Here is a 20,517-nt window from a genome sequence, read left to right on the forward strand (position 1 = left end):
ATTGTCTGTTCATATGGCTGTGGACACCTTGGGGGCAATTTTTTTTATTGCACTTTACTTATTTTGGGCTAAAAATCATTTTTCAGTTTGTCGTTATTAAACATTTTCAGCAGTTTTGAGAAACAAGGGTTAAGAATCAACCTTTTGGCAGACTATCGCTTCTGAGTTCCGTCATTTAAGCCACATTATTATCACTTTGATTAGACTGCATTTTATGAGGTCTGGAGATCAGAGATAAGGCTTCACATGAGCTGTCAGCTGATGGGACTGAGAAGAAATACTCTGAAAATAGACACATTTTTAACCACTGTATCTTAAATATAGCTGAACATTTTTTAAGACCAAATGGAAAAAACGATTTTTAGCCCAAAATGAGTAAAATGCAGTCATAAAAAAATTGCCCTGAAGGTGTCCATAGCCTTTAAGGCCCCTTTACACAAGCTGAAAATGTGGTTATTTATTAGGAATGATAATCGAAATAACTGGCCTGTGTAAAAGTGCCGCAAATAACCTGATTAACGAGCAAACGCATGGGCAGCAGATTGTGCTGTGTAAACAGTAACTGCTGGCCAGAAGAAAAAAAGAAAATCTGTATGTGGACGATTGATCACAGTAGCAAGGACTCATCCTGATACAGAGGAGATGATTGCTGCATGTAAATGCTCACGATCACAATGTAAAATGTCTGGTCTGTCGCAACTTCTGACTTGTCTGTCATGGTAAATATTTGAGTTTATCTTGAAATAATAGTTCTATGGTACCTTTTCTTGGAACTCTGCATTGGTCATTCTTTTGTTATTCCTACTGGAAATGTATGAATACATTGATAACTGGGTGTAAGCTTTCCCATTGTCAATGGTGTGTCCCTACAGTCTGATACTGTCTATGTCTGTTGCCCAGGGAATGCCTAAATCCTATTTAAAAGTGTTTAAATGGCGTCTTCCAGTCTTCAAAAATGATGTCCAGATGGTTTACTTGCAGTAAGATTGGTCACTTCCTAATGTGCTGTCTGAGGCTAGAATGCCTCTGTAATCCAGTTTCTCACGCATTCACATGACTGTGCACCTGGTATTTATCCTCAGCTCATGTCGCATCCTGTACACTGAACATGTAGGGGGCGATTTATCAAGACTGACATCAGATGGATACTTTAATTTTCCAAAGGAGCTCTGTAAAATGAAAGCGGAATTGGATTGGTTGGTATGGGCAACTAAGTCAGTTTTTCTTAGCACCCTTTTGATAAATCTCCCCCTATGTATTCTCTCTTCTAGACTTTTCTAAAGAACAAGATGTTGCACAACCTGTTGTCTTATATGCATGTGATTTCCACTCCTTATTCACTCTCCTTCCTCTTTCCCTACATGTGGAGGTGGCGTGTTTGACATGTTAGGCAGCAGCCAGCAGATCATGCAGTTTTTCAGTAGCAAAGCAATGCTTCATTAACAGAGCATGTGTTGTCTGTGAAGACTGGGAATTATTAGGCACTTCCTCACACTTTTTAATAGAAGGGTAGACAGTTGTCAATAGAAGCAATGTTTGTGAGAGGAACTGTGGAAACTGTAGACCTAAACAATAAATCCAGATGCCGGGCACCAAAACTGGGCATAGAGTGGAAGTTCCCACAGCAAGACCTGGCAGCATTAAAACAACTGTGATGCACAGATCTAGGCAAGATTATGAAGGCAGATCAGTGACATCATCTGGTGAACATTCAGATACATTTTGGTTCTTTATTTTATTTTTACAAGCTCTGAACCATTTACACCTGCTGTCCATAGGATCTTATTAGACAGTGGTATAATGTTTCTCTTTGTTTCTCTTACAGCCATGCACGGATAGTAATAACATTTTGGTCTTTAACAGAAGTGTCCTTCTTTGCTAGAATATTAAGAGTTGGTGGTTATATGTTTTAGAGAATAATAATAATAGATTATCCTAAGGATGTGCTATAAATAGCCAGATTGGAATATTCTGATGTAAAAAATGGATTAGAGCTGCAATGCCAGACATGACCCATGGACAATAGTGATGCTGTTTATTAGAGACAGCAGTCACTATTTTTGAATATTTTACAACCCTTTGAATGCCGTGAACATATTTTTGGGTAAATTACAGTATTAAAGATCTGATCAGTGGGAGTCCGACAGCCAGGACCCCCGTCGATCAGCTAGTTTGAGAAGGCACCAGCGCTCACAGTAGCGCTGCGGTCTTCTCTCAGCTTTTCCTAAGCCAGTGACAACACGTTCATCGGTCACGTAGCCTAGGCACAGCTCAGCCCCATAGAACTGAATGGGGCTGAGCTGTGATACCAGGCACAGCTGCTATACAATGTACAGAGCTCTCGTGCCTTCCCAATCAGCCGATTGGCGGGGGTCCTGGGTGTCAGACCCACCGATCAAATACTGATAACCTATCCAGAGGATAACTCATTATTATTAAAGTCTTGGAAAACCCTTTCAACAAAACCTCTGTATAAGGCTTCATGCACACCACCATGTCTGTATTTCAGTCTAAAATATAGATGCCTTCTATCTGCGTTCTTCATTTTTCTCACTCCCTTCATCAGAAAGGACTATTCTTGTCCTCATTATGGACCAGAATAGGGCATGATGTAGGATGTATGGTTGTGTGCATGAGGCCTAAGATGGATACAGGCTGTCCTCTGCTAAAGTCGGAGTGAAACTAATTCTCAGATTTTCACGCCTCTGAGCACTTGAACTGCGACAGAGGGAGGAGATAGATAATACTTTACTTTATGAAACCAGTATATGTTATCCCTGTACATTTTGCAGCCCAGCTAAAGGAGTGAAAAACACCCTTGTAGGGGGTTAACTAGCAGAGTCAGGGCTAAGCAGATCTTTAAATCACCTCACTGTCAGGAGAAGCCTGGACTCTGCTTCTCAGTAGAGAATCACTTCCATGTTCATATACCATTAAGAAGAGCAGAAGGGTCCTGTGATGGCAGGACTGCTCCTGTACAGAAAGTCTCCTGTGCAGTCTGCCCTCCCAAATGTAAAACGGGAAGTGTCACTGGGGCCATCTCTCACCCTGGAGAGTCAGCTCCAAAGAGTAAATGGCTCTTTAAAGGAAGTTGTAATTTTCTGAAAGAGGTTGGCCACTCTCTGGATAGTTGTGACTAATGTGTCTATAAGATGACTATATGGCACTTTATAATATAATCTTTGTTAAAATTCTGCTCCATTTTCTATATTTCATAAGTTATGTCCCTTCGTTTGCCAAAGTCTTTTGTGCTGACTGTACAGAGGTCCTGTCCATAAGATGGCTACTGATGGAGGGTCATGTGACCAGGCAAATCACTTCCATGTGACGTCTCCTCCATTCAAAAACACTGCACCTGCACTACCCTCCCAAGAAAACAAATGCAGATGGTAGGTATGGTGTATTTAAATGGATGAGACATCACATGGAGGTGATTTGCCTGGTCACATGACCCTTCATCAGCAGCCATTTTATGAACAGGGTCTCTGTGTGGACAGCACAAAAGACTTAGCAAAAAATGGGGCATACCTTTATGAAATATAGAAAATGATGCAAGACTATATTAGTAAGTACTGTATAATCATCTTACAGACACATTGGTCACTGGTAACCAGAAAGTGGCCAACCCCTTTAATTATTTCAGAAAATACTTATATTTTGGACTTCTGTCACTTTTTGAGGTTTCCTAAGTGATATGTTCTCTTCAAAGAGTGCCTCCAAATGCAGCTGAGTTTCTCCTGAAGTGACTGTACAGTCCGCATCCTCTGAATCATCTTATGGATGCATTCTTTGTATTCCGATGACACTGGTACAGTGAACAGCTCCCGATCCATTTTCCTAATGTTATGAGGTTATTTTTTTTATGTCTGTGTCTGTAGAGACAAGGATTATGTGAAGTTTGCCCAATGTGTCCTTCATCCGAAAAATAATAAGATTTCCTGTACTGCAAGCCTCACGTTGGAAGTCAGTCTTTTTGATATATATTTTGTTCTTAACCTGTGGAACTCAGTAGGTGGTATAGTTATTATATTGCAAGTTATTTCCTAGTGGATTAAAAACCAGTGGGGTTCGCTTTCAGCTAGTTATAGGACCTTTGACAATTGACATCACCACTGTGATTGTGTTTGCAGCTATACCTACAATACAGAGTGATTCCAATCAAATAGGCAACTGTACAGCAGAATTCTCTAGAGTTTAGGATTATATCTTTACTGGACGGTTATATTTTACTGTATTATATTTTATTTTGGTGTTATCCTTGCAAGGCATACAGTGCCAATTAGGAGTTTTGTTTTCTTCTATTACAATGTCAAACTTTAGAAAATAGAACGTCCTCTGTTTCTGCAACCAAAATTACAGCAAATTTACAGTCCTAGGAGGCCTCCTTCCTGAAATATCAGTACCTCCTGTATCTGTCCCCTTCTCAACTATAAGTGTTGTAATTATTTAAAATCTCCAGTAGCTCAGAACAGGGCCAATAATTGCTGAGGCGTATAGCGTTCAAATTGTCCGCAGTGGCACTCAAACCTGAACATCGGCTGAACTCTGATGTAAAGCAATCCATCCCTTGGCTCTTGGGCTGTGGTCTAGTTTTTCCTCTATAGTCCACCGATTGACAGTCTGAAGGAAAAGTGTGTTTCTTACTCGAATTTGACTGCATTCAGACAACCTTTTAGCTCTGCACTTGGCTTTCCGTCAGGGGTATACATCTGAATAATGAAAAAGTTGGTATTCAAATGGAACTGCAACGGAGTTCATATTCATCTTTGGGCTCCACTTGATCTGCTTTTCTATCCATCGAAAAAGCCAGAGAGGAATGGAAAACAGCTCGGATGGAATCCAATGATGAACCCTGGAACTCGATTTGAACCATATATGGCTTAAACAAGTGTTTATGAGCTTCAAGAGATTGCCGATAAGGAATTCACATAAGTCGTCAGATAACAGGATTCACTGTAAACACAGCACCGTACTGCTCTGCAGATATGCATATTCACTGTCAAACTGGGAAAGTGCCTGAAAGTTTTTTAATAAAATCCAAATGAAAAAAATAATTTTAGCCCAAAATAAGTTGAATACAATAATAAAAATTTTCCCCTGAAGGTGTCCATAGCAATTAACCCCCCTCCCTCCTCCTCAGCAAGTGACTTTTTAGTTACAGATCAAGTTTGCTGCATTTTTAGCTGCTGTATAATATAGGGATTCCTCCCCTGGTCCTCTACAGACCTTGGGGTTCTGTTGTGGGCAACCCTTATTATCCTCTGGTGGAAAGGTTTCTCTGTAACTGTAGGTTTCTTTTGCCATCAAAAGGACTCTCCGGGTTAATGCGCCAGCAAGCAAATACAATTTAACTTTCCCTAAAGGGGTTTTTAGGAACTTTTTTTTGTTTGAAGGGACAGAAAATGTAAAAGTTAAGAAGTATTATTCACTTCCACTGATCCCCTGCTGCTGTGCTGACTTCTTTGGTTCCTGCTGCTGTCCACTTCCTGGTCCCGACTTGGCATATTGGATATGCCAGAAAAGGCCCACTCGGACAATCACTGGCCTTAGAGGTGATCCAACTCAGCCATTTATTGGAGAGCAGTGGGGACTGGAACAGAATTTAATAGGTGGAGGTGAATAACGCTTCTTTTATATTTTTAACCTTATCTGGCCCTATTTGTAACCCTAAAAAGTATAAAATCATTCATGCAAATGGTATTTAGCATTTTTTTTATGCCATGTAATACTATTTGTTTTCTACAATAGTCTCTTTTAAAGGAATATGTTTTTTTTTTGTTTACACACAGAGGCTGAATACCGGTAGAAAGAGCAGTAGAAAGAAATTGTAGTAGAAAAAAGTTGTCTTTAGCACCCTAAACTTTTCCTAAGCTTCTACATTATACTAAGCCCTCTGCTGTGGGTATAGGAATAGGGCAACTTGGGTTTATCAGCTCTGAATGCAAACATGTAGGCTTTTATTATGCACAGATCTTAAAAATGGTGGAGAATTACATCAAAATATGTATAACTAGAAGAAGGACCTGGCTTCGCACAGGTATATTTCATCTATTTCAGTTAATGTTTGTGTGTGTCGTTAAAAGATATCAACAGTATCCCCCATAATAGTGACCTCCACAGCGCCCTGCCCCTTTAATGCTAGGGCTACACGACAACATGTGTCGTGCGACATTTTGCAAAAAATCCATCTGCAGCTGTCATGTCGCAGTGCGACACCATAGAGTATCATTATAAAAATTGTCGTGCGACATCAATGTCGCGTGACACACGTAGCAGTGAAGTTGTCCCATATGTGTCGTACGACTTATTGTAGTTGTGTAGCCCCAGCCTAAAGCTGACCTACAGTAGTGAAGAAAAATGGCTGGGTTGTTATGGAAACCCGAAGTAAAACTGTGTGTATGTGTAGACTATGGGCCTGCGAGCTTCTATTGGCTGATAAGGGACATGTGACAGTGTGTATGGCAGTTGGGATATGAACAAAAAGGCTTGTATTGGCCAATGCAGATAATTTTTTGGGAATATCGGTACGTCCTAGAAAGCTGTGACCCCCACAAGATTTCTTTTCAGGCAGCAAGGGAAGTGTATACTAAGTTTCGCTGAAATCGATGGTTGCGTTTTTGAGTTATCGCGGAACATACATACGTCTTTTTATATATATATATAACATTTTTACAATAGTATGATTAGACATACCGTAATTGACCCCTCTACGAAATGTATTTCAGAATCTCACAGGTTCCTCACCAACCACAAGTTGTAGTAATATGGTTTCCCTTTTTCGTTTCACCAGGGATTCTCAACCCTAATCCGAGAGTGGCCTGGAGACCTGTACAATAACAAAACTATAGTCAAGGCTTTAAAGACTCATCTAAACCGTGACCCAAGTAACCGAACGCTCCTGAAGGCTCTGGCAGAACTGTAAGTGAAAGCCTCATAGTTACATTTTACCTTCTGTGTGCTTTTCTACATAAATAACGTTTTTATTAGATGTTACATGTGAATTCCCTGTACAGCTCAGAAATAGGAGGTTACAATATTTGGTTTGTTTCTCTTTTCATATTGCTTGTTTTTTTCATTCTTGCCAACTTTCATTTCTGTTATACAAAGCCATTTGACCTAATACACAAGCTGGTAAATAAAGATAACACTTAAATGGTCAACACACTTTGCATAAATCAATAGTTTAGGTGAATATCAGAAACTTTGTGATATTTCTCTTCCCATCCACTCCTGAACTAACATTCTTTGCTAACTCTGTCTTGAGAGACAAGATGGTTGTCTGCTCACTGAAGGATCAAATTACAGACTATGAAGAGAAGAATGAGCAGCCAGACGGAGAACAAGGCATTTTTATGTTTATTGACCTGTACTATCAAATTATGCCAGGTTTGTTGAATCAACATTGACCATTTAAATATGGTTTGGTTTTGATCCCATCTCATTGACTAGAAATTTAGAAAATGTCTGGAGGGAAATTAACATATTTTCTGTGAGTCCCCTGTTTAAAAGAAGAAAATGAATAACTATATAACTACCTAACTGTATCCCTGACTTCTACATTAGATCAGAAGGTATCTCTTGATATTGAGGTTGAAGAGTAGGTGTTACCTCATCGTTATTCCTCCTGACAGCAGAATAGTTCAACAAGCTGCAGTCTGCAGGAGCATGGAGTGTCACCCTGAGGACCTGTTTGCCTGTTGCTAGGCTACTGCTTAAATATGATCAGTCACTGCTTAGCAATTAACACTGCTTTACAAAGTATTCAAATGGGTTCTGCAGGACTAGAACATTGATGGTCTATAACCAGTGTCAGATAGCATGGGGGTCTGACCCCTACTGACAACTGTATAAAGGGGCCATGTCCTCTTCATTGTTTAGATGGGAAGTCGGGGCTGTGCCTGGTTTTACAGCTCAGTGCCAATCACTTGAATGGGATTGGGCTGCTGCAAGGTGTAATATTAGGAATAGATACTATGAAAGGTGCAGAGCTTCCCTGGTAAACAATAAAGGGAGCATGAAGCATGCAGGAATGCTGCAGCTGATCAGTAGGGGTACAGGTTCAGTTTTCGTGTCCCAAAAAACCCCTTTGAGCAGAGTCTGACTGACAAATCAGAGGATCTTCTGTTGGGCCCAGGAACCTGCTCAGTAGTAGGCTCTAAAGGTTATGCAGAAGACAACGCTGACTTAGGAACCAGTCACTTGCCTCTGGGGTCTATGTTCTGAGTTGATTCACAAGTACCTATTATACTTTATGGATTATGTGTCCTGTGTGCAACAATAATTATACTATGTTACTAATGCAATAATAGGCACATAGATGAAGATTTATAAACACTGGTGTATAGGAAAACTGGCCTAGTTGCCCCTTAGCAACCAATCAGATTCCACCTTTCAGTTTTCAGAACTCCTTAGGAAAATGAAAGGTGGAATGTGATTGGTTGCTATGGGCAACTAAGCCAGTCTTCCTTTACACCAAATTTGATGAATCTCGCTCATATTCTTTATGGATTTATGGTGGCTCTAAAAAATACTCTAGTGGTTCCCAGAACTCCAGACTGACACTTTATATATTTACCTATTATTTTGATTCCCTAATAAATGATTTCAATGGGGAACTTATTAGTTCTTATTAGTAGTACTAGAAAACTTCTAGTCTGAAAATGTATTGGGCATGGATTCATTTTGTCAGCACTAGGGACGTGAGTCTGCTATATTTGCATACAGAAGCTTTTATCTGAAGTGAATTGGCTTATAATAGTGTATAATATAATAGTGACAATAGTGACCGCAGCTGAATGGAATGCACGTACAGTTGCTGCATACATTGGAGTCCGGCAGTTTGGTTTCATTGTATGTTATTTATTCAAGAGTAGAAATCAATTTTGTGTAATGTAATAATGAAAGGCAATTCTATAATGAATCCCCCTGGTACTGAAAGTCTTTAGTGTACTTTATAGACTTAAACCTAGGAAAATAAATAGTTCATAATAGTTCATAGATAGGGGGTTATATTTTAGAACTAGCTTTTCTACTTATAATTGATTTTTTTTTTTTAAAGCTTTTTTTATTAAACTTTTTATTTTTTAATAAACTTTTCATTTTATATGTATTTCCTTAGTCCCACCATAGTACTTTCAACACATCTCTATTGCTTAGTATTATTACTTGTCTGTGTTTTTACTGCCAGACAGACTTTCAGGCCCCTGAAAATCTTTTGGCATGGGGTAACTTAGTCACCCAACCTTTGCAATAGGGGCTTGGGTGTTAGCACTAGAAGCATTATTGGTATATACAATGATTATGACATAAATTTCTGATCATTGTGGTCCAGCCATTTAAATTCCTACCAATGCACAGCACAAACTGACTGAAAGGTCCTGCATAACGGAAACTGTCCGGATCCGTTATGCTGCCCATAGACTTCTATTATGACAGAATGCAAAGGCTTCTGTGGTGCATCTCCATCTTAGAATTCCGTAACAGAATTCAGGCTAAACCCGAAACTGAACTTTAAAACATGAAGTTTGCTCATCGCTCATCCCTTATGCCACATGTGAAGTAAGGGGTTCATTTACTAATCTAAAACACGCTTAAATTAGGCGTATTTCAGGCGCAGTTGGCGGCTCAATGGTTCGGCTCATTCATTATTTTCTACGCCTGTTTTAGGTGTAGAAAATGGTCTAAATGTAAGACCGCAAGGAAGCTGACTTACATTTAGACTGGAGCTGGATGTGCCGAAGTTATGGAGAGGCCTCAGAGCCACCACCAGCTATAGGGGTTATTAAGATCGGCATCTAAAACAATGAATGTGCCCCTAAGTTTTTGCATTTAAACTTTTTTTTTTGAATTTTTGGCGATTTATGTTTTTTATGTCACTATATAAAATTCCTAAACTTGTTCAAAACTGACCAAGTCTAATATATCAAGACTTCCTTTTCTGTACAGATCACTGGTCAGCAATCATCACAGGCAAGACTACAATGGCAGATTATATATATATATATAGTATAGCAGAATGGCGGCACTGACCAAAAATAAGTTAGAGAGGTTGGGTGCACGTTCACTGGGGAATGAGCGTCTTACCCCTTGGTATATAAATAGAAAAACGAACAGCACTCCTGGAATCCACAGAAAAGGTTTTTCTTTATTCACCCATGTGATGCAACGTTTCGGCTCTGAACTAGAGCCTTTATATATACACAGTATCCACCACTAACAATGGATGATCGACACTGCTTACCTCCTCATCCTCTCTGCACAGGTCAGACCATGTCCAGAAAACTCTCCATTATATATTTCAATGAGTTGTCTCCTGTCCATTGTCACTATGGTCTATGTGGCCACTGCACAGTATATCTCTAGGGCTAGATGACTGCACCCATAATCATGTAGCAAAAACAGAATAATAAAATCTACAGTGAGAAAATATAAAGATTAGAAATAAGCATGGTATGCATCAATTTCTGGCTTGTGATTTGTCTTTCTAGACACACGTACGATCAGTGTTACAGTCAAGCTTTGGAAATTTACTTAACCCTTCAACACAAGGAGGTATTTGATCTGATTCACAAGCATAACCTCTTCAGCTCTATCAAGGACAAAATAGTTTTGCTCATGGATTTTGATACAGAGGTAAGTACCTCCAATGCCAACTACTGTATCTCCTCATGATTGTAGTGCTCTTGCTTCACCTGGAAACAAGCACATTCTCCACAGTCCTCTTTGTGTAAAACATTCCAAGTCAGAATTAAAGGGCTTTTCCTGTTTTAGTAAATAAAACTTTTTTATTTAATAATAAAAACATTAAAATCTGTAAGAGGCTACATTCATGGTTTTGTGCTGCAGGCATTGAATATGAACTTTTATTGTTTGGTTCCAGGGAAAAAATCTATCCTGGTTATGAGATGATCACTCAGGTGCTGTTGCTTGGGCCGATAGTTATGGATGCCTGGAGCTGGTTGCCCCCTAGTGGCCAGCTCAGTGCGCTGTAATATATACATTTACCATGAAACACATTGGAAGCTATTATAATATATGTTCACTGAGCTCCCCCTAGTGGTGACTGTAGGAAAATGCCTTTGATTTATGTCTGTAGGAAAGAGGAAAAAGTTCTGCATCAGCGTCTAGCCCCCTTTTACTAGTGGTGTGGTCTGCCTCCATGGCATGTCCAAGTACACCACTAGACCTATCATATGTGGATTAACACTAAGAATGGACAGCGACAACTGACCAAGAGTCCACTAAACCTACTCGCTCACTTTGATTCAGACAACAGTCTTTTCCACGCCTGGGCTATGTCTTTGTTTTGTGGATGGAAATCGGAACAGACCTCTGCATCCAGCTTAGTTGTTAATCAATGGTGAAACTGTTCTGTCAACAGTCCAAAACTGATGACATCTTGGAAGTTTTTTGGCCAAAAACTACTAATTCTTCTTCAGGTCGGGTCCACACACCCCCTGCTGATCTTTCCATGTCTATGGCGATTTCTCAGCAAAATTCCAGGCAGATTTTGATGTAGATTTACTGCGCTGTTGTGTGCCCTCACAAACAGCACATTTTGTTTCAGAGAGTTCTGCAAATGAAAATCAGTTCCATTCATTTGACAATCCTCAAAAAAGGGTAAGATGCTTGGTGAAGCAACATATAAAAAAATAGCATTATCTGAATTTGAAAGTTTTCAACATGCTTGTTTTTCTGCACAGATTTTTTCCACTACATGTGTTTTTTTTCTAATAACTCCTTCCACGTGTACTATAATTTGATGCTAATATGCAGAGCGTAATCTGCAGCTGAGGGCATCAGCAGCGTGAAGTGCAGTACCAAGGCAGCCTCCTTCATACAGTAGGCTTGTTTGCTGGGGACAGCCTCTTCAACAGGATACAAGAACCACCCTTAGATTTCTGGAGAGCAAATCTACTGTTTGCCTAAACCTAGAAAAAAAGTAAAAGAAACTAAAACAAACAAAAAAAAATAGAAAAACTCTTCTTTCCCCTTTCAACATTATTTTGGGTAACTCTGCATTTTTCACTTATTGCCCACATTTTTCTTTTAGAAAGCTGTGGATATGCTTTTGGACAATGAAGACAAAATCTCTGTAAGTATCTGTCATAATTACATTAAGGGTCCATTCACACGTCCGCAAATTGCGGTTCCTCAAAACACAGACACTGGCAATGTGCATTCCGCAATTTGCGGACGGCACATCGCCAGCACTATAATAGAAAATTCCTAATCTTGTTCGCAATTGCGGACAAGGATAGGACATATTCTATTTTTGGGCGGAAACGGAAGCACGGATGCGGAAGTGCGGATCCGCAAATGCGGACAGCACATTCCAGCCCCATTGAAAATGAATGGGTCTGCACCCGTTCCGCCAAATTGCGGAACGGATGTGGACCAATTTTGCGGACCTGTGAATGGACCCTTAATGTCTCAATTACCTTGCACATGTTGAAGAGCGCTCTACAGTATATGTAACATTTTACACATTCGTAGCCTTAAAATATCCTGCCCAGTGTTACTAGGTGCAGGTTTGAGAACTCCTACATGTAATATTCCTTAAAGTGGCACTGTACTTTGAGCAATCTTTTGATACAGTATGTTGTAGGGGCATATCACAAGTTTAGATTAGTGGAGGGGTGAGCGTTGAGACCACCATTGATCTCTAGAACGAGGAGAGAGAAGCGCACATATCGCACTCTCCCTGCCGCACAACACGGAACAAGACAGGCTCATAGACTTTCTATTGAGTCTGTCTCGCTTCCTGTCCTGCAGCAAGGAGAGAGAGTATCTTATTCTCATGCTTCTCTCCCCTCGTATTTGAGATCAGTGGGGGTCTCAGCGTTCTAAACATTTCATGCATGTCCCTACAACATATCAAAAGTTTGTTTATAGAACAGTGCTACTTTAACACAAAGTAGCAGTCATGTGCACGTGTTAGCATATAGGAGATATATACATATATATATATATATATATATATAAAAGAGAAATCCTGAGGGAGCACCACCTTAAACGTGGGTGCAAAATCCACAAGGGCAACGGCAGAGACCCAATATTATAACTGAAGAAAGATAGGACTGCACTCCGGATAAAAGTGAAATTCTGTGAGGCTTTATTCACCCATAGTATGGCAACTTTGCGACGTTTCGGCTCACAAGAGCCGAAACGTCGTTCCAGCTGGAAGAAGGCTCTTGTGAGCCGAAACGTCGCAAAGTTGCCATACTATGGGTGAATAAAGCCTCACAGAATTTCACTTTTATCCGGAGTGCAGTCCTATCTTTCTTCAGTTATATATATATACTCTCCCCATCTGTCTTATGCTGCCCCTAGAAAGGAGAACTTGTATAAAAATACAAAAGTATTCTGACATTTCTGGCCCTGAAATTTTCTTTCCAATTTTTTCTTGTTGCATCTCCTTCAGATTGATAAAGTTATCGAAGAGTTAAAAAATAGACCGGAACTACAACATGTGGTAAGTCTGTTCTCACCTTTAATGTTAAGGGTGCAGTGAATGGAGAGCACGCATGCACAGCTTTCTGCATTTACTGCTGTGAGACATACGACATGAGCCGGTGAAGGCTCTGCTATTTTCAGAAGCCCCAAAGCAGTGAATGGAGAGGAAGCTGTGCATGCACACTGTGCTGTCCATTCACAGCGGGGCACTGCTCTTGAGATAAGAGCAGGTCCCAAGAGAGGGATCTGCACCTCTCGGGCATTTATGGCCTGTCCTATCAGTATGCCATTTAACCCCTTTAATGGAAGGAAAAACAACACCCATGTGAACACAGCTTTAAAGGGGTTTTCCGAGACTTCAATACCGATGCCTATACTGATAACCTATACTCTGGATAGGTCAATCGTATCTGATCAGTGGGGGGTCCGACACTTGGGAATGCCACTAATCAGCGGTTTGAGAAGACATCGGTGCTCCTGTGAGCGCCGTGGCCTTCTCTAGCTTTCCCTAGGCCAGTGACAATTCCTAATCTTGTTCGCAATTGCGGACAAGGATAGGACATATTCTATTTTTTGGCGGAAACGGAAGCACGGATGCGGAAGTGCGGAACCGCACTAATTTCCCTTGTCTGAATTAGGCCAATCGTTAACATGGCCTGGGCGCAGCTCAGCCTCATAGAAGTCGGGCTGAGCGTGATACCAAGCACAGCCGCTATACAATGTACGGTGATGTGCTTGGTAAGCACGGACAAGGCGGCAACGCTCACAGGAGCGCTGGTGTCTTGTCAAACAGTGATCGGCAGGGGTCCCGGGTGTCGGATCCCCACCAATCTGGAAAACCCTTTTAACGCCAGATTCTACTGTGTTACATCTGTACAGAGGGCCTGCAGTTGTCCCAGCAGTGCATTCTTGTATCGCATCTCTAGATGTCACTCCTTGTCCAGGGGACTGTTGCCTATAGTTGCGGATTTACTGAAGCGTTTAGAATATCACCCAGATGACAGTCGTGCAGTGACCAAAATGATGTGTGCTTTGCTTTCTTCATGTTTTTATTACTGCAGACAATTTGTGCTTGAAATGACTGGATTCCAGTGGGTAAAAGGAGAGTGAAAGGAGCAATTACAGAACTGTACATAAAACCTGCAATTGCAGCCATGACAGTAATTATTTCCATGGTTGCCAGGAAACCCGTGACTACAGACAGATAATGATTTCAGCGGTAACGGAAAATCATCACTTGCTTCAATCGAGGGTTTTTTTCCCCCTGAATATTCACTGTATATGAGTTTAATAGGAGATAAATACCACTTTTTATAGTGATTGGAGAGGACGGCTGCTTGTGTACACAAATATTTCTTTGTTACAATATATTCCCTTAAAGGGACCCTGTCATGCTGAACATCGTGTTTGAGCTGTAGGCAAAATGTTATAGATCAGGAGGAGCTGAGAAGATTGATATATATATATATATATATATAGTTTTGTGGGAAAAGATTCAGTAAAATCTATTGGTTTAAATGCCTGCACATTCTGGGCTTTGGAGTCCAGGAGGCGGTCCTATCAGTGACTGACAGCTCACTCTGTATACACACCCATAGAGGGGAGGCTGTCAATCCCTGATAGGATGTCTCCTTTGCTTCAAAATCCAGAATGAGCAGAAATTTTAATGAATAAATTGCACGTTTTACTGAATATTTTTCCTCAAAACTATATTATTGATCTGCTCAGCTCCTCCTGCTCTATAACATGCTGCCTTTACCTTACATTATATTTCCACAGTGACAGGTTCCCTTTAAGCTTTTATGACATATCAACAAGATATACCATGATAGCCAAGTGTGTCTTTGTCTCTCCGCAGCTAGTGGCTGCTGCTTACAAGCACTATCATGGGTCCTGTCAGTGTTTTATTGGCATTCTTCATGAAATACCAGTTTTAGAACAGATTTTCCTCTGTTATTCATTCTGTAGTATTTTATGAATAAATTGACAACTAGGTGCTACTATTTGGGGATTTATTGTCCCTACACACTCTGTTATTGACCTATTAGGGTGGACAGTAACATTAAATGCAGGACAGCACACCACAACTTGCAGTCCATTGTCTGACGAAAAATTTGGTCCATCATATGAATATTACAGCAGTGTTGACAGTCCCAGAATGTATATGGAGACACCCCATGAACAAGGGTTTTCAATTTATTCATAAATATCCAGGAGGAATAATAGAGGAACAGCACAATGCAGAGCTATGGAGAAAAAGATACTCCAGAACAGTTTTTTCATGGGGAATGTTGACCAAAACAGAAATGTCAGGAAAGCTGACTAGTCCTCACTGTCTACAGAAGGAGGTCAGAGCGGAATATTGCTATCATGCCATGACATCATATCTATCGTGACTGTCACAGTGGACAGTTACTTTCATTTTCCAAATCACTTTAAAAAAAGAAACTATCAAAAGAAATCCTGGCCACTGATCCTTACTAAAGGCCACTTCCTGTTTTGTAGAGATCACCTCTGGGTAATCCTATCATCATCATTACAGGTGGGATTACAGTGGAAGGAAACACCCATGTTCTAAAACTGGAATGAGATAACCCAGGGTCACAAAACTGATAATAGGTGATGATCACAGCTCACCTCCTGCCCCTCCCTGCACAATGACCTCTGCACATAACACATACACACACTCTCAGTTTCTCATTATCTGACATGTTTAGGTGGCTGCTGTAATACAAATCTATGTAACTGATGTCCCCATATCAGATGCATTCTCTTTAAAATGTACAGTATGTGTTCTGCCAATTATGCGCTGTTAATCTCTGTAGTGTATGGACATTCAGCTAAATCTGTTCACAGGAAACATCTAAGCTTACAGTCCCAATAAGACCCCCAATGTTAATAAGACCTCAGATTAGACTCTCAATGTGAATGACCCACAATCAGACCTCAGATAAGAGCCCCATGCCTTATATCAGCCCCCCATATGCCTCTCACCAGCCCCTAGCAGCCTCTCTTCAGCCCCCATTACCTCTCATTAGCCCCAAGCAGCCTCATATCAGCCCCCATTGCCTATCACCAGGCCCAGCAGTCTTATATTAACCCCCATTGCCTGTCACCATGTTCCCAGTAGCGTTATATTAGCCACCAATGCCCTGTCGCCATGCCCCCAGCAGCGTTATATTAGCCACCAATGCCTGTCACCATGCCCCTAGCATCGTTATATTAACCACCAATGCCTGTCTCCATGCCCCAGCAGCGTTATATATTACCTACCAGTATCCTTTATATTAGCCCCCATCAGCCTCATATGTAATAAAATAAAAAAGCACTTACCTTTCCCGCTCCGAAAGCCCCCGCCCCTCTCCTCCAGCACGATGCTCTTCTGTGCTGTTAACTGGCGCGCGCAATGTGAGGTCATAGAGCACCCTCACGCTGTGCACAGCCGACAGCCGAGGACCAGGAAGCGGCGAGTACAAAGCCTTTACCGCTTCCTGGTCCTCCGGTACTAATGCACGCTCCCATAATGGAAGCTCTCATTAGTGTTCGCCCCATAAGACGCAGGGGCATTTTCCCCCCACTTTTGGGGGGGGATGCGTCTTATGGGGCGAAAAATATGGTAATTCTTTGAATCTTTCTTTATAACTAAGATCCTCTATGCCCCTTATTAGTTTAGTCGCTCTACTCTGTACTTTTTCCAGCTGCAGAGCGTCCTTTCTATGGACTGGGGCCCAAAACTGAACTTCATATTCCAGATGAGGCCGCACCATCGCCTCGTAAAGTGGTAACATTACATCCCTGCCCCGCGAGTCGATGCCTCGTTTAATGCATGGCAATATCCTAGTTGCCTTAGAAACAGCTGATTGACATTGTGTGCTGTAATTTCATCTATGATCTACAAGGACACCCAAATCCTTCTCTATAAGTGAATTCCCCCAGCGTTACATCCCCTAGGACAGGAATCGGCAACCTCCGGATGTTCTGAAACTACAACTCCTAGAGTGTAGTTTCACTTTTATGGGAGTTAGAAGCATGTTTGCATGCTGGGAGTTGTAGTTTCACAGCAGCTGGAGTGCCGAATGTTTCTGATATAACTTTTGCATAGCTTTACATTTATGTTTTCAGTGGTGTATCAAGAGTTGAACGTTTTTGATGGTCAGATTCTAAAGCGTTTTATTTGCACTGCATGATATATTTAGATAAGTTTTCTTTTTTCATTTTGTTCTAGTATCTTCACAAACTTTTCAAGAGAGATCATCACAAAGGTCAAAAATACCATGAAAAGCAAATCAGCTTATATGCAGAATACGATCGACCGAATCTTCTGCCTTTTCTTCGAGACAGCACTCATTGCCCGTTGGAAAAGGTAAGCACAGCTGTTCTGTGGGTGGCATAATTCAGTCTCTTCAGAATTTTATTTTGCTAGAGTTTACAGGTTTTGTAGATTTTCCTTTAAAATTCATTTGTGGTATTTCTAACTCTGACTTCACTCAAAACCTAAATATTCTGGTTTGTCAGGAGTCAGAAGAGGCTAAAGGGGTTGTCTGGGATAAGAATATTGATGTCTCCTTTTTTGGATAGGTTTGACTTGAAAATTGCGCTCCCACCAATCTTAAATATTGATGGCTTATCCAGAAAATAAGCTATTAATATTCTGAACCCGAAAAACCTCTTTAACCCCAATATCCGCCTTCTTTCATTGTCAACTGTTCTAGGCCCTTATTGCAGTTAGTATCCACCTTGCTGTTTTTAGGTAAAATTCATGATCTACAGTGAAGCAGAGCTGTTTTTCTGACTTTATATATTTGAGGGTTTGTGCCAAGTTTAAGTTATTATCCCCTATCCACTGGGGAGTCCGACTGCTGGGACCCCCACTGATACTGAAAACGGGTGTCCCGTTCCCCTATCAGAATTGGGTGGCAGGTCGAGCAGGCTGAATGCTGCAGATATTCCACAGTTGAATTACATATGGAAAATCTGCAGTGTTTACAGTTACGCTATGGAGTCAATAGGTGTGGCACTAGCCTAAGGGTACTCGTGGCAGAAACGCTGCAGCATTTCTGCTGAAAATCTACACTAGACAAAAAAGCACCAAGTGGTGGTGTTTTTTTGTGTGTGCAAATTCTGTTGCATAAATGCTGCCGATTTGATGCAGATTTCACTCTAGTTTGCAAAAGTTGAAATCCACTATGAAAATCTCCAGTACCAGGGGCAAATACTTATGTACTGGCCATACAAATTCACATTGATATCTGGCGCTTGCAGCAGTTGTCCTGTAGAAGTGCGAGAAGAGGCTGCAATGTATAAGTAATAGTGTCTGTAAGACTGACCCCCTGAGATTAATAGCTGTGATTTCTAAAGGACACGGACCACAGAAATGGAGCAACGGATAACAATTTAGGTTTTTTATTAAGGAATGATTCCCTTCTGTGATCATTATATTTTTTTATTATTGGCAATACAAAGGATAAAAAGTATGATTAAGCCCCATAAAACTTTTGATTAGCAAATCTAATTCAACAACTATATAGGCAAGGTTTATCAAAACTGTTGTAAAGTAGAACTGGCTTAGTTGCTCATAGAAACCAATCAGATTGATCCTTTCATTTTTCAAAGGTTCTCCTAAAATCGAAAGGTAGAATCACACCAGTTTTGATAAATCTGCCCCTATATGTCTACTTTAGGAGGCAATAGCCTAACGTCCATGGTACATAATATCCACTACTTCATAGCTTTTTTTTGTGTGTCATTTTTTAAACTATGCAACACAGCTAATACTGAGTCACATCTTTTTATTGCATACATAGTTCTGATTATTATTATTTTTTGGGAGAAAGAAGCAATCATGCTTTCCAGGCATCTTCGATTTCAAGACATAAAGCAACTGTATTTGATCCTTAAGCATATCAGTCTTAATGAAGGTCCTTGGCTGCTGTGTGTCAGTAGCTTTTTCTCTGATTAAGTGCATAGAACAAATTATAAAATTGACTACTTGGAAAAAAGCCTAAAAGCCTTTTGGAAATTGACATTGAAATAGTTGTCATACCCAATCAGTGTCATTTCAGATAAGTATATTAAACCATTTTCATTCTTCAGCATGTTCAGAGTAAAGTCGGTGTTTCGCAATGAACTGGCCGGCAGTGCAGAAATGTAATATATAGCCAGTGTGTTTAGTTTTTTTCCTCCGCTCTACGTCATTTTTTTGAAAATTTACATTTACCTGCATCTTTTTAAGGAATTCAAGAACTGTGCTGCATGCCACGATCCCTGATCAATCCTAAGTCTTCCCCGCTGCTCTTACCCTGATCCCCCTTTCTCCCCTCTCACAGCATGAATCTCACACAGCGAGGGAGAGATACTGCGCCAACTTTTCCCTTCTTCCTGTCTAGTTCTTACTAATTCCTTTTTTTTACACTAGATGAATACTGAGGAGGTTTCTGAAGACAGATAGAGAGCCTGCATGTAGGGGAAAGGGAGCTAAAGACTACTGGAATACAAGGCAGATTCTACCCCAATACAAATATATTACAGTTTTCATGTATTCAGATGTACTACTGAGTTATGATAAAAACGGTATACTGTTCTGTTTATATCGGGAAATGTATAACAATTGCTTAATACATTACAATGTTAAAGGGACTGTTCTCATCTGCATCAATGTTGGACTGATATGGCTGGTAGGGGATCCAGCATGTGCGACACCTGCCAAACGCTTGAAAGCTGTTGAACTTCAGATACTCACTATAAATGGCCTGAAAACTCTGAACACTGTTCCTGCATCATTGCCTCTTCGTTTGAGTAGGGGTCACAGCCATCAACCACCCCCCGCCCCAAACGCAACACACAGTATCACAAGGTCAGCCTAGGCAAACACAGTACTGACATTGTCCTGATGCAGAACTGTGTGCATAAAGCATAATGGGTCCCCTATTATTCACACCACCATACACAGCTCTATAACGCTGCTATACCCAGCCCGTATAATAAGCGCAGCCATTGTAAGTTTGGGACAATTTGCCAAGCCTTTGTATTTGCATAGTTATAAGGAATAGTCTATGAATTTGG

General features: G+C 40.7%; 1 protein-coding gene across 1 annotated transcript in view; it reads left to right on the forward strand.

Moving 5' to 3' along the window:
• The window catches only part of VPS41 (VPS41 subunit of HOPS complex), a 234,039-nt gene that overhangs the window by 188,106 nt on the left and 25,416 nt on the right, over positions 1-20,517 (forward strand). The window contains exons 18-22 of the mRNA XM_044293996.1: positions 6,791-6,918; positions 10,488-10,632; positions 12,053-12,094; positions 13,424-13,474; positions 17,681-17,818. Coding sequence (XP_044149931.1) covers positions 6,791-6,918; positions 10,488-10,632; positions 12,053-12,094; positions 13,424-13,474; positions 17,681-17,818 — 504 coding nt within the window. The remainder of the gene's footprint in view (positions 1-6,790; positions 6,919-10,487; positions 10,633-12,052; positions 12,095-13,423; positions 13,475-17,680; positions 17,819-20,517) is intronic.

The sequence above is a fragment of the Bufo gargarizans genome, chromosome 5 (genome assembly GCF_014858855.1).
Source record: "Bufo gargarizans isolate SCDJY-AF-19 chromosome 5, ASM1485885v1, whole genome shotgun sequence".
Lineage (NCBI taxonomy): Eukaryota > Metazoa > Chordata > Amphibia > Anura > Bufonidae > Bufo > Bufo gargarizans.